Below are 20,785 nucleotides of genomic sequence, written 5' to 3'. Positions count from 1 at the left end.
GCAGGGCAAGCGGCTCTTGAAAACAGCCATCATCTCGGAGAGACATCTTTGATGCCTTGGAATCATCCCACGGTCGCTCCGATACGTGTCCGGGTAGGATAATTGCCAGAGCTTATCTGTCCGAGCGAGCGAGCGAGACGAGCAGGTACGTTCGGGAATGCAAATTGGAAACAGATGTCATGGCGGATCCCAAATGCAGTTCTGCATTGTTATTCATTGAAAGACTCGGCTGGATTAAGGCGCTCCCTCAAAAACCGACGGCCATGTGTAGAACGTGTTGGAGCAGGCCAAAAATCCACAGTGACAGTCACGGTCCAAAAATCTTTTTTTTTTTTTTCTGGTCACATGGCACTAATCTTCTGCTGGCTGCTCTCCTATCAGGATCCGGTGTCTTGTTCTGCAGATAAGGGAGGGCACAACCAATAAGCCCAAACCAGAGCGGCTTGAAGCGAGCACACTGGGCCTCTTGGGCAGTCTTTTATTTGTGAGATTGAGGGCCCTCGCTAGGGAATACTTGTAAACATCTTTTATTTAAAGTGCGGTAAGCGAAAAATGTTTCCCGGAACGGCCATAAACAAGCCTTGCCCGCTGCTCGCTGCCATTGTAACTTTCCATCACGGTGGCCTTCCAGCGGGTCATTAGCACAAAATGTACTGGCATGTCCGGAAGAGAAGGGGAGGGGGCGGGAGGCGTCAATCAGGATATGAGGCGGATGCTTGTCTGCTGTCATTTAGTCCCGTCTGGCAAAAAGAGGGAGGGAGGGAGCGAGCGAGTGAGCAAGCGTTTAACGGCACGCCGGCGTCCTGGGCCGCTATCACGTGGCACCCTGATGGAATTCTCGGCGGGGAAATGTATTGGCCCGTTTGGCGCTCGACGCGCTCGCCATTCCCGAGGAGGGAGATTGCGTTCCCGCTGATAAAATATTAGTGTCCAGGAGCGGCTCTTGTCAGGTCGGGCTTGCGCTCCAAGATGCTCATTAAACGCTAACAAAAAATGATTTTTCCATGCGCAGCCAAGGTCAAGGATAATTGTTTTTTTCTTTGACTCCATTCAAACGTGCACCATTGCAAAACTGGAACTTGTTTGCATTTTTCACTGGTGCTATTTCGAATTGAGTGGCCAACATGTTGAGCTCGCCGCTTCCTAGCCAAAACGGCAACCTTCACGTCCAAGCGGCCCTTGTTCCGGCTAAAGTGAATTAGCTTGCGCTAATGCATTATGCTAGGCGGCATTCGCGGGACAATCTGTCGTTGTCTTCTCATCCTGTCGAGTCTGGTAGAAATTCCAACGGGCGTTTGTGAGTCCGCTCACAACGGCAGATCGATCGTGTTCCTCCGCTCGCTTTTAGTTTCATCACAGCAGAGGAGCAGAAAAGTGCTTTTGCGGGCACCTCCAACTGACCCACGGTGACATTTCAAAATTGGGCTTTGAAGCGCCGCAAAAGCGTCCGACCGGCTTTTATTGCGTCGAAATTCTGATCGCCGCTTTCGAAAGGAAATGTGAGAGCAAATCGCTTGTCAACGTTGGTCTCGGTTTAAACGGCAAACGTCGAGGATCATATCCGTGCGATGCAAAAAAACACACTTTTTCATTTTCCACCCCATTTTGATGTTAAATAGCGTGGTGCTGAAGATAAGAAGAGGGATGAAAGGCTCCAAAGTTGCCAATGACCTTTGAAAATTGCCATCAGTTCCTGTGCTGCGGTCGCATAATTGCATTCTTTGACGTCCTTTTGTGCAAAGCTGTTTGCCATTGTCTTTGAGCCAGTCCGATTTAATTGGAAAATGAGACATTGTTCTGGCTCCTTTGCACAAGGGCGATTTTTGTATTTTTTGTTTTGGGTGGCCTTATCGCTTCAGTCGCCGCTCGCCATCTTTTGACCCGTCAGCCAAAAACGCCTTCAGTTAGGAAGCAAACATCTGACGCTGCAAAGATAAAAAGATCAAGTTTTCAATGATGCTGTCGGGGAAAAAAAATGAACGGTTAATTTGACTCTTTTTAAGGCTGATGCTAATTTAGCCAATTAAATTCGGATAACTGATTAATTGGCCAATTAATTCAAAAAATGGAATGAATGTCGTCCTCTTCTTCTTGCTGTTACTTGTGTTGCGTGTTCCCTGGTATAGCTCAGTGCTGCTGCCTGGCATGTGGTGGCGCAACCTGGCACTGCAACTCTCAATTGCCCCTATACAGTCTGCGATATACAGTATATTCCCGAAACAAAAGTAACCGGAAATGATGAAGCGTTGTGTGTTTCTCTGAACAACCTTTTAGCAAGACTTAAGATGGTGACCTACATTCTGGGTGGTGGTGGGGATACACCCAATTCTCTATTTGAAGAATTGGGTCAAGAAATGCTTGTGTTTTGGCCGAGATAAAAAAAAGAAAGAAAGAAATCTGCGGCTAGAAGTGAGTCTAATCGGGCGTTACATAATGCTGCCAGTGCAACGGAGGTGCGAGAACGGCTCGGTCGGGGCGTGTATTTAGCGCTCTAATGTTGATTAAAACTATTAGGCTGGTCCCCCAGCCTGCCCCTCCTGAGGATGAGTGCGATTCATCACTGTGTAATTGGATTAAGTCTCCGAATCGGGTAAAGATGAATCCTGTCATGCGCTCGGCGCCGGTGTTTTGATATTAATATTGGTGACCACAAGCCGCAGCTTTGACGTGCTGCGCCTCGGCGTCGCGCCTATACCCGACTGACAGACGCCCAATTTCATGGAAATTAAAGAGATTGCAGCCTTTTGAAATGGAAATTAGGGGGGGGGGGGGGGGGGGGGGGGGGCTGGCTATGCGGTACGGCTTGATCGAGATATGAATAGGAGTGGGTTGCCCCGGTTGACGCAGTGAAATAAGATTTGCATCACTCAGTGTGTGCGTGCGCGTGGCCACGAGAGGAGTGGAAAAAAACAAAACAAAACAAAACAGGAAGCCAGTCGGTGGTTAACAAGTATTTGTCCCAGTTGAGGCAGTTGAAGCATAAACGCATTTCTTCCTTGTGGTCCGTCTGGGGACGCCAACGCCATCATCGCCACGCCGAAGTGGACCTCGGCTGGCCGGCCGGCAGTGTCGCTCTCCTGGAGCCAGCCTCCCTGCGGAGCGCTCTGCCAAAGCCGTCAATTAATCACTGCTCGCGGTGTCGAAGCAAGTCGGGATGTCATACGGCTCTGGCAGGCCCGCCGGGTTTTCCGAAAATGGGTCAGGTGAAAGCGCTCGCTACACTAATGAAGTCCCACAGCGCTGTGCATCACACCTGCGCACTTTCAATTAGCGCCCCCGAAAAGACAGACAGACAGAGAGAGAGAGAGAGAGAGGACGGCAAGAAGATTTTTCCACGGGCTGGCCTGGGCAATTCTTCTTCTTCTCGACGCGGCTCGTCCGTCCTTCGCCGGGCCAGCGTGCCAACCCGCGGCCTCATTATGTTTTAATACATCACTCGGATGTGTCGCTCGCAATGTCTCGACATTCAATAAAAAGACGCGGGGCGGCGATTATCGGTCGGCCCGATCCGGGATGAATAATTCACGGGAGCGTCCCGTTAATGACAACGCGTGCCATCTGCCTGAGCCGCAGGTAATGAAGGAGATCCGTCATGACGGACGCCGGACCAGAATCAAGAAACTCTTTGTGAAAAATCAATAGCGGCACTCTGTGGGATCGGCAAAATGAAATTTAATCCATCCATAAAACATCTGGCAGCTGTATTTTTCATCTCAGCCAATTGTGTTTTGGGCCTTCCCTAATGCAGCCAATGTCGCTAAGCTATTAGCAATCCGCTCACGACCCTACGTCGCCTGTTGGGCGACCTCATATTTTTCTGGAACCCGAAAGGTCCTTCACTCAATTACCGACACGATCAATAATCACAAATGAATCCTCGGCGCCGCCATGTTTGGATGCAGCGGGCGCTGATGGGATTTTTTATTTTATTTTTTCTCTCCAGCCTTCAACTTGTTTCTGCGCTGTTAGCTTGAAGGATTCGATTGCGTTTGCCGTTGGTCAGGGCCAGCCAGGCTGTTGCAAATTGTTTGTTTTCAAAATGACCCACCTGATCCCGGGAGATGGAAAGCGTGCTCCTCCTCCTGCTCCTTCTTGTTTTCGTGAAGCGAATAATGAACATATGCAGCAGCGGATGAATGTCAACGTCTCCCAATGACACCGCCGACGTAAAGTCACGACGTCCGCTATACGACCTCGTTAACTCGACCCACGAAGCCATGAATTGTAAAGTGTCCTTTTTTTCAAAATGGCGCCGTTTATCCACGTTGTTTTGCACCTAACGAGCAAACAGATGCGGTGGCTTGAGTAAAAATGTGCTTTGTTCCTGTCCCAAAAATCACTCGTTCGATAGCAAATGCGATCAGGTTTTTTCTCTTCCCTTTTTGCGAAGTTCATCTTCTCCATTTTGTTGCTTTTTTCATGCTCACTCATATTTTTCTCTTATTTCATGCTTTCCTTTCTTCAGCTAATTTGGCCGAAAAGTGTGTGTCCATGTGCGCCACAGTGTGAGATTGTTCTGGGAGGAATGTGATGTGTGTGAGAGACCTTTCAGGTCCGTTGCCTCGGCGGTGTCGGTGGCACACTGCGCCCGCCCCTCAGGCTGGCTCGGTTTGATTTGGATTGGCCGTACCGCGGATGTGACATTGAGTGCGGTCGCCGCGGGGGTTTGGCGGGTCGTGGGTGTTCACCTTCTCCTTAATTAACTTAACAGTAATGACTGCGGAGAGAGTCCGGCCGGCCGGCTCAGTGCTTGTCAGAATCGAGTGGCTCCAACTTGATGGCGCAGGTTGGATCGTTGTTGCTCTGCCAGATATTCAAGTGGACATCTGTGCTTCCATTTGTGGGAAGAAGGGATTGGGTGGGCAGCAAAATGTGTGTTGCCACAACACAACTTGGACGCAAGTCAGCTGCTGCCATTGTTATTCAGTGTGAAGCTTCCTTTTGCACCATTTTGTTTTTTTACCAAATTGGATCTGAAGTAACCCAAAAGAAAAGTTGAGCAGGGAGCCGCTAAGCGGACGTTTGTTTCGTTTCAAATCAAAATGCAAATTTACTTTTGTGCCTCCAACCCCTTTCATTTGCTGAGGTTACAATAAAACAACACACACACATTCGGTTAAAATCTAATTTTGTGAGGCAATCAAAGAGCGCAAGACAATGAAATGATACTCGAAAAGAAATGGACAATTTACGAGCGTCCGTTCATCAAAAGATGGTCCAATTAGGAAGAAGACGAGAATGCTTTGCATAATCCCGTCCTCATCATCATCCGTCGACGCAAAAACAAAGACCGGGCTCGTAACTCGGCAATAATAAAAATAACGAGGATAATAAAAAGTGATGGGAGCGCCAATCGTTAGTGAAGGGTAAACAGACATTCATGAAAAATGCCACTAATTAAAATTGGATGAGATGAGCATAAAAAGCAGACTAGCTGTGCGTGGCTAGCAAGAAGTAGGATTTTTCTTCCATCAATTTGTATGCAGGTGTGTAAGCGGTCGTCTCCCGACCCACAGGTGGGTCGAGGGTTCCATCCTCGGCCATTGCGTTGGACCACCGGTTGCTTGGGATGCTGCGTCAACAGGAAGCACGTCGAGGGCCTTGACAGCTGCTACACAACTCAGCGGCCCTTTGTGTGTAAATGTGAGTGTGTCTTCTGGATATCAGTCGGCGTGTTTATGTGTGTGTGGAGAGAGCGAGCGCAAGAGAGAGAGAGAGGGAGGGGTGGAGAGAGTGAGTGAGTGAGTGAGTGAGCGAGCGAGTGGGTGAGTGGCACTCAGTCGTGAGAGGGGCAGACAAGAGAAGGAAGGGGGTCCCCAGGAATCCCTGGAAACGGGCAGAGATGCTGCTTGCCTCCCGGGAGTGAGCGTTCCGAGGCGCGTTGATGCCGCACCGAGGAGGCGCCAAGTAGTTTGCAGCACGCACGCACGCAAGAAGCCGCGTGCGCCGCAAACACCACAATGTGATTTTTTTTTCTTTTTCCTTCTTCTTCTCCCTGGCCGTCGTGTTTTTGCAGACATCTGCCGATCGGGGCTGCGGTGGGTGTTGCGCCAGCTGACTCTGTCATCGAAGATACTCTGCGGCGGGCGAGAAATCATGCAGCGCTGAAGTGGCAGCGGGAGGGAGGGAGGGAGGTTGGGCGGGAGAGCATCCAAAGGATTTTTCGCCACGCCGCGCCGCGCTGCGCGGGGGCTGCATGAGGATCTTGGCCCGGCGGTCGGCTCGCTCCCCTCGACGCAGAGATGCCGGTGCGCGCTGTGACCACCAGGTTCATGTACAAGGGGCTTTGCACCATCCCGGATGTTCTCACCTACCGGCCCCCCGTCAGTCTCCCCGAGGATGAGCTGGAGGGTGAGTCGCAACCCGCCGCAAGATTTCAATCGGAACTTGTCACATTCAACTACTTGGAAAAATCGGATTGAGCCAAAAGTCACTTTCCTCACAAATCAATTTGTGTTTGTCAAGTGCTTGGAACTTCTGAGCTGAGTAGAGGTCGAACTGAATGCGACGAGACGGCTGCTGCTCTTTTTCGTCTTCAGTTCAAAACTTCTGTCATCAGTCTTTTAATCTTTGAGGTGCATTTGTTGAACCTTCATTCCTTTGGAGGCTCCTTAAATGATGTCCTCAAAGTGAGTTTGGGCGACCGGTGCGCCCCGGACTGGTCACCGCCCAATGGCAAGACGGAAACAGACAAACGAGCATCTACGCATTTGTGTGTGTTGCTGATGGATGCTAACTTCATGATAGCATGAAGCTAGGCGCAATCGTTTGTCACGCTTCGCTCGATTGCTGATTGCGATGGTGTACCTAATGGAGTGGCCAAGGTTGCTTTGAGTCCTTTTTTTTTTCGCAATATGCCGCATATTGATGCGTCCATCCGCATTGAGACATATCCATGACACGAGCCCGCTCGCTCGCTCGCTCGCTATGTGGTAAGCATGTCATATGTATGTATGGCGTGTTGCCTCGGGCTGTCAAGTGATGCATGCGCATGCTAATGGAGAAAAGCGTATAGAATTGCCGGCGGCGGCGGCAAGTGACATTTAGCGCCAAATGTTGATGCACTGCAACGATAGGTCGCCGCAGCCGCTCGTGTCGCACCTCAAGAAGACGAAGAAGAAGAAAAAAAATAGAAGTGAAGCAAATTGGAAGATTTCAGGGCCTCCATAGAAGCGCGTGATTCATCCCCCGCCGTCCAGACTCCTTCGGGAGGTGGACAGCTGATTCGATTCGCTGCTCTGTGTTTTGGGGGGTTGTCAGTTGGGTTTTTTTTTTTTATACTGTGAAGCATTGTGACGTGGATGGCAAATGAGCAAAAAGGCGCATTTGTGTTGTTGTTTAATTGCCCTCCAAAAGCGGCGCTCAGGTGACGTCCTTGGTGGTAAGTCGTTGACGTGAAGCTCCCCGTCCCAAATGCCACGCGGAAGGTCACGTGGAGAGCAGAAATAAAAGCGCTCAAACAGGAGTTAGCGCGACGGCTAAGATAAAACAAACAGGAGCCGTGCGTGTTGGCTTTTTATCATGGCTTTCAATCTGCTGGCAAATTGCCCGTCAATATTTGAGGTTCTTATGAATGACAAAGTGCGTGACTGGTTGCTGCAGCTGCAAAACAAAACACAAAAAGAAGCCCTCATGGAATTGAACTCTCCATCCATATTTAGCTTTGCACAAACACAAATGAAATGTAAACAAATGACAAAATGAAAAGTCACCTGAAACATGCTTCCGAGAAACGCCGTCTATTCTTTATCGTCCGCCGAGAACGGTCCTGACCTCCGTCTACCGATTCATGCCATTTTATTTGTGATTGTGTCCCTGTGCCTCCCTCCTAATTAGTCTGAGTGTATTTGCTGACCTTGTTTTTCAGCCTTTTGTCCTTCTTTTGTCGTTCACCTCCACTGTCCAGCTAGCTTAGCGTTAGCATTCAGGAACTCGGCAATCGTGCGCAGACTGCGACGTCCATCAATAAAAACGGAGCGTTATTGTTTGTAACGACGGTGTTTTGCGCCTTCAGCTCATCTCGACCTAGGTGCCGGCTAGCGCGGGAAGCTAACATAGCGGCCTTCTGCGCACAGGTAGCCTATGAAACGGAATCAAAACGATTGCGGCTTTTCACGCCGGATGCTCTTTGGTATCGCTTGAAAGAGAATATTGGGGATGCGGGTCGTTGGAGCGGCGCGGCCGGCGAGAGGGAGGGAGGGAGGGAGGGAGCGCTTGCCAAAAGGCACTTAATGAAATGCCGTCCGGCCCTTCTGTCGCAAGCAATTGTGCTTAGAGCGTCTTTGTCTGGCAGCTTTTTGGCTTCTTGGCTGTGATGTGTGCTCCCGCTCCGCCGGGCTCAGATCAAACATAAGCTTCTCTTTCACACCAGCAGCCAAAAAAAAAGGGGGGGGGGGGAATCAATCAACTCTTGCTTGATAAAGGCCTCCACACAGCGCTAAGCCATTTCGGGTCGATGGCTTGCTGTGCGCTCGCACATTTTGGCAACTCTCATTTGATGTAGTCCACAGCGACTTCTCACGTGATCTTTTTCTTCTTTTCTTGCCGCCAGAAATCCGAGAAGCGTTCAAAGTGTTTGACCGCGACGGCAACGGCTTCATCTCCAAACAGGAGCTGGGCATGGCCATGCGTTCCATGGGCTACATGCCCAACGAGGTGGAGCTGGAGGTCATCATCCAGAGACTGGACATGGACGGTGAGGCTCCCTCAAAGGAGGTCTCCTCAAAGGAGGTCTCCCATTTCATGTCATGTGGTGGGTCTCAGGTGACGGTCAGGTGGACTTTGACGAGTTTGTCACCTTGCTGGGTCCCAAACTGTCTGCGGCCGGGATGCCCAACAAGTTTCACGGAGCAGATTTTGATTCTGTCTTTTGGAAGGTAGGCCGCAGGAAAGGTCAACGCTCTCCTCCAAACGGGCAACAATGTGAGCAAATGTTTTTGCCAGTGCGACATGCAGAAGCTGACGGTGGACGAGCTCAAGCGTCTTCTGTACGACACCTTCCGGGACCACCTCACCATGAAGGACATCGAGAACATCATCATGACCGAGGAAAACCATCTCAACAGCCCCGAGTCCCACGTGGACATTGACAGTGCGTATACCGCTACACGCTCGGCGTATACGCTAACGGCTAACCGCTAACGCTGTTCCCACAGCGAGCCCAACGCAACAGGAGAAGCACACGTGTGTGCGCAAGAGCCTGATCTGTGCCTTCGCCATCGCCTTCATCATCAGCGTCATGCTCATCGCCGCCAACCAGATGCTGCGCCGGGGAATGAAGTAACGCACACGCGCCCGCTAAGCAAATCTTCTTTCTTGGTATTTTCACCAGCTTGCGCAATAGAACGAACGGGACAAACGGAAATATCGGGTCGACCACTGTGCAGTAAGGGGACCGCTTCAGAGGCTCGATTCCAAATTGCCGACTCAGCTGTTGTTTACGCTTTCAAATGACATCAGAAGGCCATCTTGGATCAATCGCAGCGACATTATGCTTGCCAAACCTTTTTGTTGTTGTTGTTGAAATGTTTCATTTACGGTGGATGGTTTGGAATCCAGCTGAGATGAAGCAATTTAGAAAGCATTCACAACCCCGATTGGAATTCTCATCTTCTTTCTTATCTCGTCAAAGAGACGCGTTGCCGACATAACTGTGCCGCTTATCGTAAGGTGCCGCTGCCATCCGACGGCGAAACAAACAAAAGGAGGCGGGGCCTCACAAGACATTTGCAGCAAACTGTGACAAAATTGCTCTTCCTTGCCATCGCTTTGATTTGGATCGTCATGAGGGAAGATATTGTGTGTGTGTGTGCAAAGTACTACTAAATTCCTGGGGGGGAGGGGGGCGTGCAACAAGTGTGCAATATCATCGACGTCGATTGTATGCAACATGTGTGCGTGAAATTATGCAACAATGCGCGAGTCAACTTTGATGTCGGGATCATTTCTCCGTGACGGTCACTTGAAGTCGTCGACAAGAATAAATTGACATATCATGAGAAAAGTGAGTTCACATATGCATTCCGCTTATATTTTCTTACTGGAGAAGGTCAGGCGCTAGCTCCGAGGCGGATTATTTTATACCAAAAAAAAAAAAAAGAAATACAATTGTTTAGATGTTAGCAAAAGCGTATTTGTGCCGCTAATGGCGACCAAAATGTTTGTCAAGAGCGGGATCGGTAAGGAAATGCTCAAAGTGGACGATGGTGCACTTTGCAGACTTGAATCCCTTTTTATTTTTTGGATGCAATAAAAGCAATGTAACGTGTACGCACGATGACCAAGATTGTGAGCGTGGCATGACATTAGCCGTTTACCTCCTCATCGGAACATATCATGTCAAGTAGCAGCTTCGATGCCAATGTACAGACGCAAAAATAGCGAACGGGACACGAGATATTACTGTCAATGTGTATTTTGTCTTGGAGTGTTCCTCAAAAAGTATGTATCTATCATTTCTGTCAGGTGCCTTTTGTCACGTATTTAAAATGTGAAATATGTGGAGCACTTTGAAAAATGTAGTTGGAATGCTGGATCTACGGATTGCAAAATTATCAGCAATATATGAACATGTTCAATGTGTGTGTGTGTGTGTGTGTGTGCGCGCGAGTGTGTGTGTGTGTGTGTTCGATCTGACTTCTTTGTGTAAAATTGACCGTATCAGGTGTAGACTGATGTATTGTAAAAGCTGTCCAAACGCATGACATCTAATTAAAAAAAGAGAAATTGCACAATGTCAGGTTTGACTTGAACAAAATGTTCATCCCCACTGCGCACTGCCCTCAGCCTTCCAGCCACCCGGAGGAGGCGGCACCAGTGAGGGTGGCAGGTCCGGGATGGAGAAGATCTGTGGCGGGATGTCACCTTGCGTGCGCTCCTCCTCTTGCTGGTCTTGCACACTGAGCAGATGAATAATGCAATTGAAGCCATTCAGCGGGCACCAGGGAGGGAGGGCGGCCTTGCGTGCGTGCGTGATCGATCCCTACCCTTTGCTGGCCTGGCCGCTTCTCCTCTTCTCCCTGGTGGTCAGCCACGCGGCCACGCTGGGCCGGGCCTCGCTCGGGTCCTCCCAGCCCTCCGAGCGCCGTCTCTCATCTGCGAGACAGACTCATGACTTATTCACCGACGTCTGGACTAGATTCTTCTTAAACATTCGGCGGCGGCGGCGGGGAATCATGGGCTAATTCCACCTCACAGCTTGGAAAATGACCGTCATTATGAATGTCGATTTCATTTCAGAAAAATAGATCTCTAAAATGTTTTACATTTGTATAGTTCAGATAGAAGAACAGAATTGAAAAGTTGGTGCATCCTGATTTGATGGGCCTTCGCATATCTTGGTCGCAAGGGGGCAGTATAATAGATATGCATATTACGCAAGAGGTTTCCGTCTGCTGCCATTCATGCAAGAGAATAATGGTGTTCAAATAAGCAGGCTCCAAATTCCCACTGAGTAACTAGTGAGTGCATTTCAGTCATCATTATTTCCCCATATGTGACATTTTTCTTCGGCCGGCCGGGAGAGTGTCAAATACGTGCCGTGCCTTGCCTCAATAAAGCTTGGCATACACTGCATTAGAGGCAAAGAGCCAGCAACATCACTTATTTACAAACGTCTAGACGGTATTTGTCTTTTGATTTAACAAGCAGCGCGTGCTCTGCAGCTCTCGTCGTATTTTTCGAATCAAGTAACAAATCCTCACACGGCTCCTTTTATGGTCAAAATACGTCAAGGAACAACGCGTCGGGGCCGCACTGTCAAATTTACAGCATTGGCGCGCAGAGGGGGAAGACGAGGCGTCGCTCGCTACCTCATGCGCGCGTCTGTCTGTCTGTCTGTCTGTCCACGAGCGCTAACACTGTCAATTGGAGGACAGACAGACATTTTCCTTTTGTCATTTCTTGTGTAAATATTACGTTTTAAAATCGATTGCTTTGTTTACACGGTCCAGATAAATGGACAGAAGGACGGACAGGTCCATAGAAGGTAATTGTACCGTGCTGTTAAAAACGGGAAAGCGCAATGATTTTCTCTCTTTTCAACGCCAACAGCGTCCTCGTGCGGCCAACCACCTACCTTGCATCTTCCGTTGCAAACCGTACATCTCTGCCTCGGACATGTGAGAAAACCTGCAGCTCGGGCCAAAATCGCAAATGCCTGAAACACACACACACGACACATTTGATCATTGGTCTCCTCAAACCTTTCATTTCCGCTTGAGCTGTCAGCAACAGCGGCGTTTTGGTGTTACCTCTTTGGAGGAACTTCCTGCAGGGTTTCTTTGCCTGTTCGTCTTTCCAAATATCGGCGTAGCCTGGCAAAAACAATCATGACATTTTGGAAAGGCAAATCCAATGACAAGCATGGTCCAAATTTGGCTTACTTCTGAAATGGTCAAACCAGGCCTTCTTGGCTCGTTGGTGCTGCACGCCGAACAGATGCTTTTTCCTGTTGTGCATGTTGTCCTGGAAAGAGCGCTCACAGTAGTCGCAGAAATATCTTTTGCCCATGAGCTCGCCGCTTTTTGTTTGTTTTGCCACGATCACTCAAATGAGTTGCCTTTCAAACAGCCCCTGGATCACATGATAGAAAAATAGAAATCAACATCGTTTTCCTTAAGTGCTGTGCCGAAGTAAGGAGGCTTCTCAAGTCACCCGATTAACTTTATTTTTAAGGCAAACCAAAACGGAACAGCTGTCGCGTATTGATGACGTCAACACGGTCTCCAGGCATAACTAGTCGCATCCAGCTCTGTCAGGATTCTTTCCTAGTTATGATGAATACTCGTGCGTTTGTTTGTCGAGCGCTGACATAGTACGTGTTCACATTTATCAATCGATATACATGATCACGCCGATGGAGCGGGCTAAATCATGTGTCTCTTTTCTGTACAGTTAACCCGAACACACCGAGCGCTCTCTCTCTCTCTCGCTCTCTCTCTCTCGCTCTCTCTCTCGCTCTCTCTCTCACCGGGCATATGGCATCCTTTGGCTGGAAGAGGAAAGCGGGCGAGAAGGTATCGAGGTCGGCAGCTCAGCATTTCGAGGGGGCGGACGACGGCACCGCGGCGGCGGCGGCGTCACGGCGCGACGGGGAAGTGGACTGGCAGCAAGCCGTCAAACGCCGCCGGGATATCTTGCTGGAGGAGTGCGCAGCCAAGAGCAAGACGCTAAAGGACGAAGGCGTCCTGCTGGCCGAGCAAAACAGGTGGTTAGTTCGGAGGATTGCTCTTCTTCTTCTTCTTGTTTGTTGTTGTTTGAACGGAAAGCGGCCAACAGGTGGCGCCATTGTCAAGAAAAACGTCCACCAGTGCAGTGGTGCCCTGACTTCCGAGTTTCTTTTGTGACCACGCTCGTCTTTTCCCGCTTGAATTTTGATGGAAGTGTTTCCTGGGCCGTTTTAAGCCATTTTGAGTCGAAATGTGGTCAACTTGTCGCTCATGACTTGACCCACCCAAAAGTCTCCCACATCCATGGCTGATAAAAGACAGAAAGTCTGCCATTTTGGCCATTGTCAAATGTCCTCAAAGAAAGTGGCCGAGATTTTGTCCGCTTGCGCCAGTCCAGGTCCCCATCCCAAACGACATTACACGGTGAGCGGTTATCTGATCTTTCCGGCCGGGTAGCTGACCCTTCTAACTCCATTTCAATGAGTCCATCTGCCCTCCGAGACCTCAAATGCTTGCCGTGTGTTGCCACGGGCAACGGCTGATAATTGCATTTGTACGGAAATGATGCCCGGTGATGCTTTTGAACCTCTTTGACGCACATTTGCAGGCCCGGCTATTTGGCAGATTTTCAAGCCATTGCTTTTGAATGGGGCTGAACCACGGGGTGAAATTCAAACGCACGATATGTCGCCCGACTCAAACGGAGCCTGCTGGGAAAACGGCAAAACGACCTCGCGTTGCACTTTTACCAAAGGGGATTTTTGCTTGTTGTTCCATTCGATGTTTTGTTTGTCTTTTCTGTGGACACAGAAACCCGTTTTTAGCGTGGACCTTTCACACCGACTATAGGAAGCGCACACACATGTTGCTTCATTTCCTCACATGGTACGCTGGTGGTTTGCTGACTCTTTCGACACTTCCATTTGTACCGCAACGAACATGAGAGAGCGGCCAATGACTGTGACAGGACTGGAAGCCATTTCGCTTTCAAGCATACGATAATATGACAAGGTTGGGCAAGAGCAATCTGTCAATAAGAAGCCATATCACGCAAGGCTTCACTGTGTAAACACGCGGGCCTTTTGTTAGCTTACATAACATTAGCTTACATCAAATTTGAAATCTCGCCTTGCGTTGAAGCCGTCGCTAATCCCGGCAGATGTCAAAAGACAGTAACCTGTTTTTTTGTTTTTTTCCCTTCCCCCAGGCACAGGGAAGCCGTTAAGAAGTGGGACGAGGCCATTCAGCTGACTCCCGACGACCCGCTGTTGTACGAGATGAAGGCCCAGGTGACTGACTGATGGCTCCTACCCAAATAGCGCGAATGTTAACTTGAATTGACGACATGACTTGTTCTTGGGCCGGCCGCAGGTGCTGACGACGCTGCGGGAGGCCTTCCCCGCCGTCAAGGCGGCAGAGACGGCGGTGAAGCTGCGCCGCGTGTGGTGGGAGGCCTGGCAGACGCTGGGCCGCGCCCAGCTCACCATGGGGGAGGTCGACCTGGTGAGTCACAATGGCCTCAGCCCCCTAGTTTTTTTTTGATAAGCCGTTAAGATCAGTCACTTGCGCCTGTTGACTGCAAACATCACTGCTAGCGCTCCAGGCGCCGGCCGTTGCCAGTGTTGCCGCCACGCTAAACATGTCGCCTCTTGAATATGCTGGGCGTGCGTGTGCACAAGTTGCAAAAGTACGCACACTCTTAGTACAGAAACCTGTGTAGTAAAAAAAAAAAACGAAACAAAGCCGCTGTATTTTTACTCGATTGCTTCCCGCCGCTACTTTGAAAGTTGCACCGCATATCGTGGGGGGTGGGGGGGGGCTCCAAAAATACCCCCCCCCCCTCTTCTTGCGCAACCCGTCTTACAGCCAATACAATAGGAAGTGGTGAAAGTCAGACACACAATGCGAGGCAGTCAGCTTGTGTGTGCGCATCTATTTTTAACCCAGGCATGTGCAGTCGCGTTTCAGCGTTTTGCATACTTGGAAACCTTTCATCACCAACTGTTCTTCACTTGATGGAACATTGATGCTACTTTCATTAGCCTGCCTACGGAGTTTGCATTGTGTGTTAGCATCAAGCTAGCGGCGTTGCCTAAGGCAACGTTAGGCGACGTGTCATTGAGTCTGGATCGTTGTGCGTTTTTGCGCACAGGCGCTGCGGTCCTTCCAGGTGGCCGTCCACCTGCGCCCGTGGGAGCCCGCCCTGTGGCAGGACGACCTGGCGTGGGCGCGGACGCTGCGCCGGCAGAAGGCGGCCGCCGGGGAGACGCTCGGCCGGCGAGCCGAGACCGACCGGCGGCTCGCCGATCCCCCGGAGCTCGGCGGGGACTTTGACTTTGAGTCGGACGAGGTGGTGGCGGCGTGCGAGGCCGTCGCCCGGCGCCAGGCGGGCCGTCCGCTCAGCCCGGGCGCCCTAGTGGTGGATGCGGCGGGGAAGGTGCTGGAATCAGGGGCGGGCGCGGCGGGGGGCGCGGCGGAGCCCTTGCGGGAAGACTTTGTCAAAATGAGAAGACTCTGAAAAGGAAATACGCCAGTCATTGCGCGCAAACGGATGGGATGATTGTCATGGAAGGGGATTGAGTGAAAAGACGTGACCCAAGATAAGATCTGAATAGGCCCGCAAAGACGTCACTCTTGTCTTGTCTTGGCTTTACAGTGACTTTCAAAACTGGCCGAGGCTCGCTTCCTGTCACTTGGACACCACCAAATAAAAGAAATGCCCTGGAATCCAAATGAAACGTTTCCCTTTTTTCATCTTCTCCTTTTGTATGTGTGATTGTCACGTCCTCATGGTGTTGCCCCACCCTCTCCCTCCAAGTTGCGTCATAAGCAGATGAATTGATGTCGACTTTTTGTGCGATTGGCGCTGCGCCTACGCTGTAAATCTTCATCTTTAGGAAGTCAAAATACACCCGGGGAAAAGATGTTTAACAACTTTATTCTTGCTCTCATTTTGTACAAGGATAAGAGTTTTCCTGCCTGCGCTTCCTTTCAAACATTCAAGGCAGGATGACAAAGTGAGCAACGTCGGCGGTGGCGCTGATACCCCGAAAGCCGGCCTCCAAATCTCTGCACCTTCTCACGGAGAAGACCATCGCGTGCACGTTCCCATACGCAAAATACATTCGCTTCTGGCAACAGCAGCATTCACATTTGACTAGCTTACTGGTCACGTAGCACGTGGCTAACGCTCTCGGAAAAGCAACTTTTCGGAAATGGGATGGGAGAATATTTCTGTTGAGCGAACCCCCTGCTTGATGACAGATTATTTTTCAACTTTGTTACCATTTATTTTTTACAGCATTCAAGCAAGTCCGAATGTAGCGCCGCCTTGCGCCACAAGACGGCAGCGCTGAGCGCTACTTGAGGTGATGCAGTGGGGTTAGCAAAGAGAAGAAGAAACAGAAGGCGAGATGAACCTCTAGTAAGACTCACCAAGTCATGTGGCTATGCTCATTTTTGCCACTTGCTATTATGTTAACATTTTAAGCTAGCAGACTTTTGTTGGGACAAAATGATGACGCTTTTGTTGACTATTTGCTGTTCGATGTCTGATTGTCGTTTTGTTTTCTAGAGGCGGCTGGGCGGGACTCGAAGCGAGCAGGCTTTGCCTCTCGTTTGGACGACTATGCGGCCGAGAGCGCCAAAACAGCGAAGGTAGGCTTTGTTTTTGTTTACTCGATGCTAAGCTAACACAGACACATTTGATGACAAAATTAAGATTAGGCAGTACAAACCCAAAAGATTTACAATTGTCAGACTCCCAGAAATATTTGGAATCGCCATAGATGCCACATGATGGTAACGAAGCACTACTTTTGTCCAAATGAAGCTCCTCAATGTATCTCAACGTAATTCCTTGGCACTAAAAGGCCACAAGATGGCGACAAGTCATGAAGAACAGGTCCCCCAAAAAATCCGCTTGGTGCCGGGGTTCACTGTACTTGACCAAGTGCGTTTTGGTTAAATGTGTGATTGATTGATTGATTTTTTCTCTTAGTTTTTTCGATATGGCGGACTTTCCTCTATTGCAGATGCGTCCTGAACCCCGCAATAAAGGGGGTTGGCTGTAAGTCCAGTCCAGGCGCTGAATCACAACTGGCCATGAAGCTTCATTCAAAAAAAGTTCGGCTCCGGCCGACGAGATTTAGTGACAACTTGCGCCAGCGGAGAGTCTTTGCTCAGATAATCCTCTCCTGGATGTTTGCCGTCCCGTCCGTAAGTGACACTTGCAAAGCCGGCTTGGGCCGCTCGCTCGGGCTGTGTGGCTCGCGTCCGCCCCCGGCCGCCCCCTCCCGAAAGGAGCCCGTCCCGCCCTCGGCCGGCCACAGGAAGGTCTGCGAGGTGCACGCCGTCCCCGGGCACCCTCGCGACACCAGCGACGGCGAGTCCCGCGACATCACGGACGAGGAGGACAGGCGGACGCCGGCGCAGCGGAACTGTCCGCCGCCGCCGCCTCCTCGCCGGCCCCGCCCCATCCTGCAGAAGAGACATTTGATCTTCTCCATGAGCGTGAGGACCACCGTCTTCCGCAGCAGGATGTAGACCCACGGGTCCAGGATGGGGTTGACGGAGGCCATGCGGATGGCCAGCAGGTCTTTGTTGAGCCCCGTCCACTCTTCCTTCTGCTTGCTGTACAGCTGGTTCACAAAGATCCTCAGCTGGAGAGACAATGTTAGTCAGATAGTGACAAGAAGGCGTCGCTAATGAAGTCAACTCACCAACAAGGGGATGGAGCAGACGAGCACCACCACCGAGGTGGCGATGAGCAGGATGACCATCTGGATCTCGGCCCCGGCCAGCCGGCCCAGCCTCCTGCGGCGGGCGGGCTGCTCGCGGGCCGCCTGGCGCCGCCCGCGCCCGGCCCCTAGCGAGGTGCGGCGGACGAAGCGGCGGTGCATGAGGATGAGCGCGCCGCACACCATGACGTTGCACGCCACGGTGGCCAGCACCACGGCGGCGTTGACGCCGGCGTAGGCTAGGTTGAAGGCGGCCACCGCCGTGCGGTTGGCGCCGCCGTGCCAGTCGATGAAGCACCAGCTGCCCGGCCGCTGCAGCTTGACCTGGCCCAAGCCCACGCTGGGCAGCGCGCACAGGCCCGCGTTGCTGACGTAGATGGCCAGCAGCGCCAGCGCCGCCAGCCGCTGGTTGACGTAGCGGTTGTAGAAATAGGCGTGGTTGATGGCCAGGTAGCGCTCCACCGACATGGCGCACAGGATGCACAACTGCGCCAGGAAGAAGAAGAGCAGGACGAAGCCCGAGTACTGGCAGAGCGGGCGGGCGCCGGGCCAGCCGCCGCGCACGTAGGTGGCGATGGTGACGGGGCTGGCCAGCAGCGTGCCCAGCAGGTCGGTGACGGCCAGCCCGCACACCAGCGTGTAGAAGGTGGACTCCTTTTGCTCCTTGCGCGAGATGCGCAGCACCACGATGGCCGTCACGTTGCCCACCACCCCGAAGATGAACATGATGACCGGGATGGTGGGCGGCTGGAAGGTCCTAGGCGGCGCATGGGCGCTGGCGTTCATCTTCCCCCTCAAGCTTGCTTCGAAGGAAAAAGTCACATCCCAGCGTGGAAAAGTTTGCGGTGCCGGCCGCGCCGTGCTGCCGTGCTGCGCTGCTGCCGTGCTGCGCTGCTGCCGTGCTGCCGTGTGCGAGCTCCGCTCAGGAGTTTCTGACGGCAAGTGAGTGCAGGGGAGGTTGTTCCCCCTCAGCTCCTCCTCCTGCTCCTCCTAGAAATGAAGCAACAGCTCACTTTGCCTTGGGGGTTGCACTTTCTACTTGACTTCTGCTTTTGTTTTTTTGATGTGCAAAAAAACATCCGCATGTGCGATGCAAGTGGCCGTTTTTGGAAACGGCCGTAAAACTCTGAGATGTCAACATTTCTTTCAGGCGTCGCTTCTTGGGCTGTTTGTGCGCATAATAGACAGCGCGCCCAAATGTCAAAGTGGCTTGGGGGGGTTGTATTTTCAAAACATTTTTGAGGCTCCTTGTTTGAACCCTTGGAATTGCAGCTCCGCTCTGAACCAAAATGGCCGACTATGTTGAAGGTCTACTCACGATGGACCAACATTTTTTGTCATTAAGCGTTCCGGCCAACCTCGACGTGCTCAGCACACGAGGATCAGCAACGCGGAATTTCCTGGCAGCCGACCCGAATGCCTCAAAGTAAGGCACAAACAGGCGCTGCCCCGGGGACTCATCGGCCCCAATATTTGAGGTTAGTTTTATCTCCTGCTGACGTATATCGGCAAGAAGTTGGCAGCGCGCGAACGGGATGAACGGACCCGGCCTGGGAACGTCCCCATTCTCCAGTTGCACTCGGCAAAAGCGGGTCATGTGACCAAAGGGCCTCTCCGGGGAGCCGATCAAAACACCCCGCTTGAAATTTACGGCCTGCCCGAGCGCACTTGCACCTCTGATGCCTGAGAAAGTTGATCATTTGGATACACGTGCCCCCCCCGCTCTAAGAGAAGGACAAGTCTCAATGCGTCGGCGCCGCTTGCCAAGTTGAGCGAGATTCCAAAGAAAAAACAAACAAACAAGATGGCCGCCGCATTTCCAGCTCCATGTTGTCGTCCCGGGAGTCGGGAGTGAGCACCCCCGCCCTGCCTCCGCCCTGCTCCAGGGGAGTCAGGTTCCTCCCCCAGCCACGGGTTAAAGGTGCAAGTCGGAGGAAGACACCAATAAACGTTTGTCATGTTTATGACTAACGCGGAAAAGCGGATGACCGCTTTCCGCACAGGGATGTTGAGTCGTCGGGCTCATTTGAAGATTGGCCTTTTCTTTTCAATGACCCTTCGACATTTCCCATATCGAAAAAAGCCAATTGATGTTTGAGTCGCAGAGTTTGTGGCTGCACGCCTTCAAATCTGCACACGCTCAATTTGGTTCAGTCATCAGACTTGATTTTTTTTTACTGAGTTGTAATGGAAAAAGTAGACTAGATTTGATCTTTTTTTAACTGAGTTATGTAAAAAGGCCAGTAGAGTGCCCTAGTGGTTGCGACGACCGCCTCGCAGCCGAGACGTCCTGGCCTTCAACCTGGCCGTTCACTTTTATTTGCTGGTCGTGGAGCGAATTCCACGTTATCCAGCAAGCAGGATGACATTTTAGCGTAAGCTTTAGAGGAACAAGTCCTGACACCTGCAAACTATTTCCCCTTCGGGAGCGCAAACAGCACATGCCAAACGTCTCCAGTGTGACGTTGTGTGTGTGTATGTGCATGTGTGTGAATGTGCATGTGTGTGTGTGCTTGCGTGCGCGTGTATAGGAGGGAGGGAGGCTGAGGTGACTTATTTTTGTATATAAAGAGGATGACACATGGCAAAAGTTTGGAATGCACGCGGAGCAAACATGCCTGTTCGTCTTTGACTGCATGCTCGCTGATCCTGCGTTGACACTAAAGCATCTTTTTTGTGTAAACTCCCAACAGGGGTGTGTAGACTTTTCCAGTGCAGAAGCAATACAATGGAATTTTTGATTGGATTCCAGCGACATAATCACTTGAATTGGGCTGCCTCTTGCTCGGGGCGCTTTCTTTTCATCCACAAAATCATAGCCTGTCCTCACCTGAACATAAAAGCCGCCCGGGCGGCCGGGCCTTGCTTGTTGATTCG

The 20,785-nt window shown here is 51.2% G+C and overlaps 4 protein-coding genes across 4 annotated transcripts; 2 read left to right on the top strand and 2 right to left on the bottom strand.

The window, feature by feature from the left end:
• Positions 1-6,137: 6,137 nt before the first annotated feature.
• cabp7b (calcium binding protein 7b) lies at positions 6,138-10,719 on the top strand. Its single transcript, XM_037264959.1, has 5 exons — positions 6,138-6,351; positions 8,552-8,695; positions 8,764-8,876; positions 8,944-9,091; positions 9,156-10,719. The coding sequence occupies exons 1-5, from the start codon at positions 6,243-6,245 to the stop codon at positions 9,281-9,283; spliced, it is 642 nt and encodes a 213-aa protein (XP_037120854.1). The 5' UTR covers positions 6,138-6,242; the 3' UTR covers positions 9,284-10,719.
• Positions 10,209-12,545, bottom strand: zmat5 (zinc finger, matrin-type 5). Its single transcript, XM_037264964.1, has 5 exons — positions 12,384-12,545; positions 12,252-12,314; positions 12,077-12,157; positions 10,986-11,094; positions 10,209-10,898 (listed from the first exon to the last, which is right to left on the bottom strand). Exons 1-5 carry the CDS (start codon positions 12,508-12,510, stop codon positions 10,760-10,762), a joined length of 519 nt encoding a protein of 172 aa, XP_037120859.1. The 5' UTR covers positions 12,511-12,545; the 3' UTR covers positions 10,209-10,759.
• Positions 12,546-12,945: 400 nt separating this feature from the next.
• ttc33 (tetratricopeptide repeat domain 33) lies at positions 12,946-15,743 on the top strand. The gene is made up of 4 exons (XM_037264951.1): positions 12,946-13,207; positions 14,377-14,458; positions 14,541-14,672; positions 15,322-15,743. The coding sequence occupies exons 1-4, from the start codon at positions 12,978-12,980 to the stop codon at positions 15,685-15,687; spliced, it is 810 nt and encodes a 269-aa protein (XP_037120846.1). The 5' UTR covers positions 12,946-12,977; the 3' UTR covers positions 15,688-15,743.
• A 345-nt stretch (positions 15,744-16,088) lies between these two features.
• ptger4b (prostaglandin E receptor 4 (subtype EP4) b) lies at positions 16,089-18,983 on the bottom strand. Its single transcript, XM_037264945.1, has 2 exons — positions 17,891-18,983; positions 16,089-17,830 (listed from the first exon to the last, which is right to left on the bottom strand). The coding sequence occupies exons 1-2, from the start codon at positions 18,692-18,694 to the stop codon at positions 17,351-17,353; spliced, it is 1,284 nt and encodes a 427-aa protein (XP_037120840.1). The 5' UTR covers positions 18,695-18,983; the 3' UTR covers positions 16,089-17,350.
• Between the last annotated feature and the right edge of the window lie 1,802 nt (positions 18,984-20,785).

This window comes from Syngnathus acus, chromosome 12 (genome assembly GCF_901709675.1).
Source record: "Syngnathus acus chromosome 12, fSynAcu1.2, whole genome shotgun sequence".
Lineage (NCBI taxonomy): Eukaryota > Metazoa > Chordata > Actinopteri > Syngnathiformes > Syngnathidae > Syngnathus > Syngnathus acus.
This window is presented reverse-complemented; position numbering and strand designations above follow the sequence as displayed.

Bases quoted from the DNA above. Each gene is read 5' to 3' on its own strand.
- ptger4b (XM_037264945.1), bottom strand. From the start codon at position 18,694: ATGAACGCCAGCGCCCATGCGCCGCCTAGGACCTTCCAGCCGCCCACC. The intron at 17,831-17,890 runs GTGAGTTGACTT...TTGTCTCTCCAG, and splicing joins TCTGCTCCATCCCCTTGTTG to CTGAGGATCTTTGTGAACCA.
- ttc33 (XM_037264951.1), top strand. From the start codon at position 12,978: ATGGCATCCTTTGGCTGGAAGAGGAAAGCGGGCGAGAAGGTATCGAGG. The intron at 13,208-14,376 runs GTGGTTAGTTCG...CCCTTCCCCCAG, and splicing joins CTGCTGGCCGAGCAAAACAG to GCACAGGGAAGCCGTTAAGA. The intron at 14,459-14,540 runs GTGACTGACTGA...GGCCGGCCGCAG, and splicing joins TGTACGAGATGAAGGCCCAG to GTGCTGACGACGCTGCGGGA.
- zmat5 (XM_037264964.1), bottom strand. From the start codon at position 12,510: ATGGGCAAAAGATATTTCTGCGACTACTGTGAGCGCTCTTTCCAGGAC. The intron at 12,315-12,383 runs GTAAGCCAAATT...TGTTTTTGCCAG, and splicing joins CTGGTTTGACCATTTCAGAA to GCTACGCCGATATTTGGAAA. The intron at 12,158-12,251 runs GTAACACCAAAA...TGTGTGTTTCAG, and splicing joins CAGGAAGTTCCTCCAAAGAG to GCATTTGCGATTTTGGCCCG.
- cabp7b (XM_037264959.1), top strand. From the start codon at position 6,243: ATGCCGGTGCGCGCTGTGACCACCAGGTTCATGTACAAGGGGCTTTGC. The intron at 6,352-8,551 runs GTGAGTCGCAAC...TCTTGCCGCCAG, and splicing joins CCCCGAGGATGAGCTGGAGG to AAATCCGAGAAGCGTTCAAA. The intron at 9,092-9,155 runs GTGCGTATACCG...CTGTTCCCACAG, and splicing joins GTCCCACGTGGACATTGACA to CGAGCCCAACGCAACAGGAG.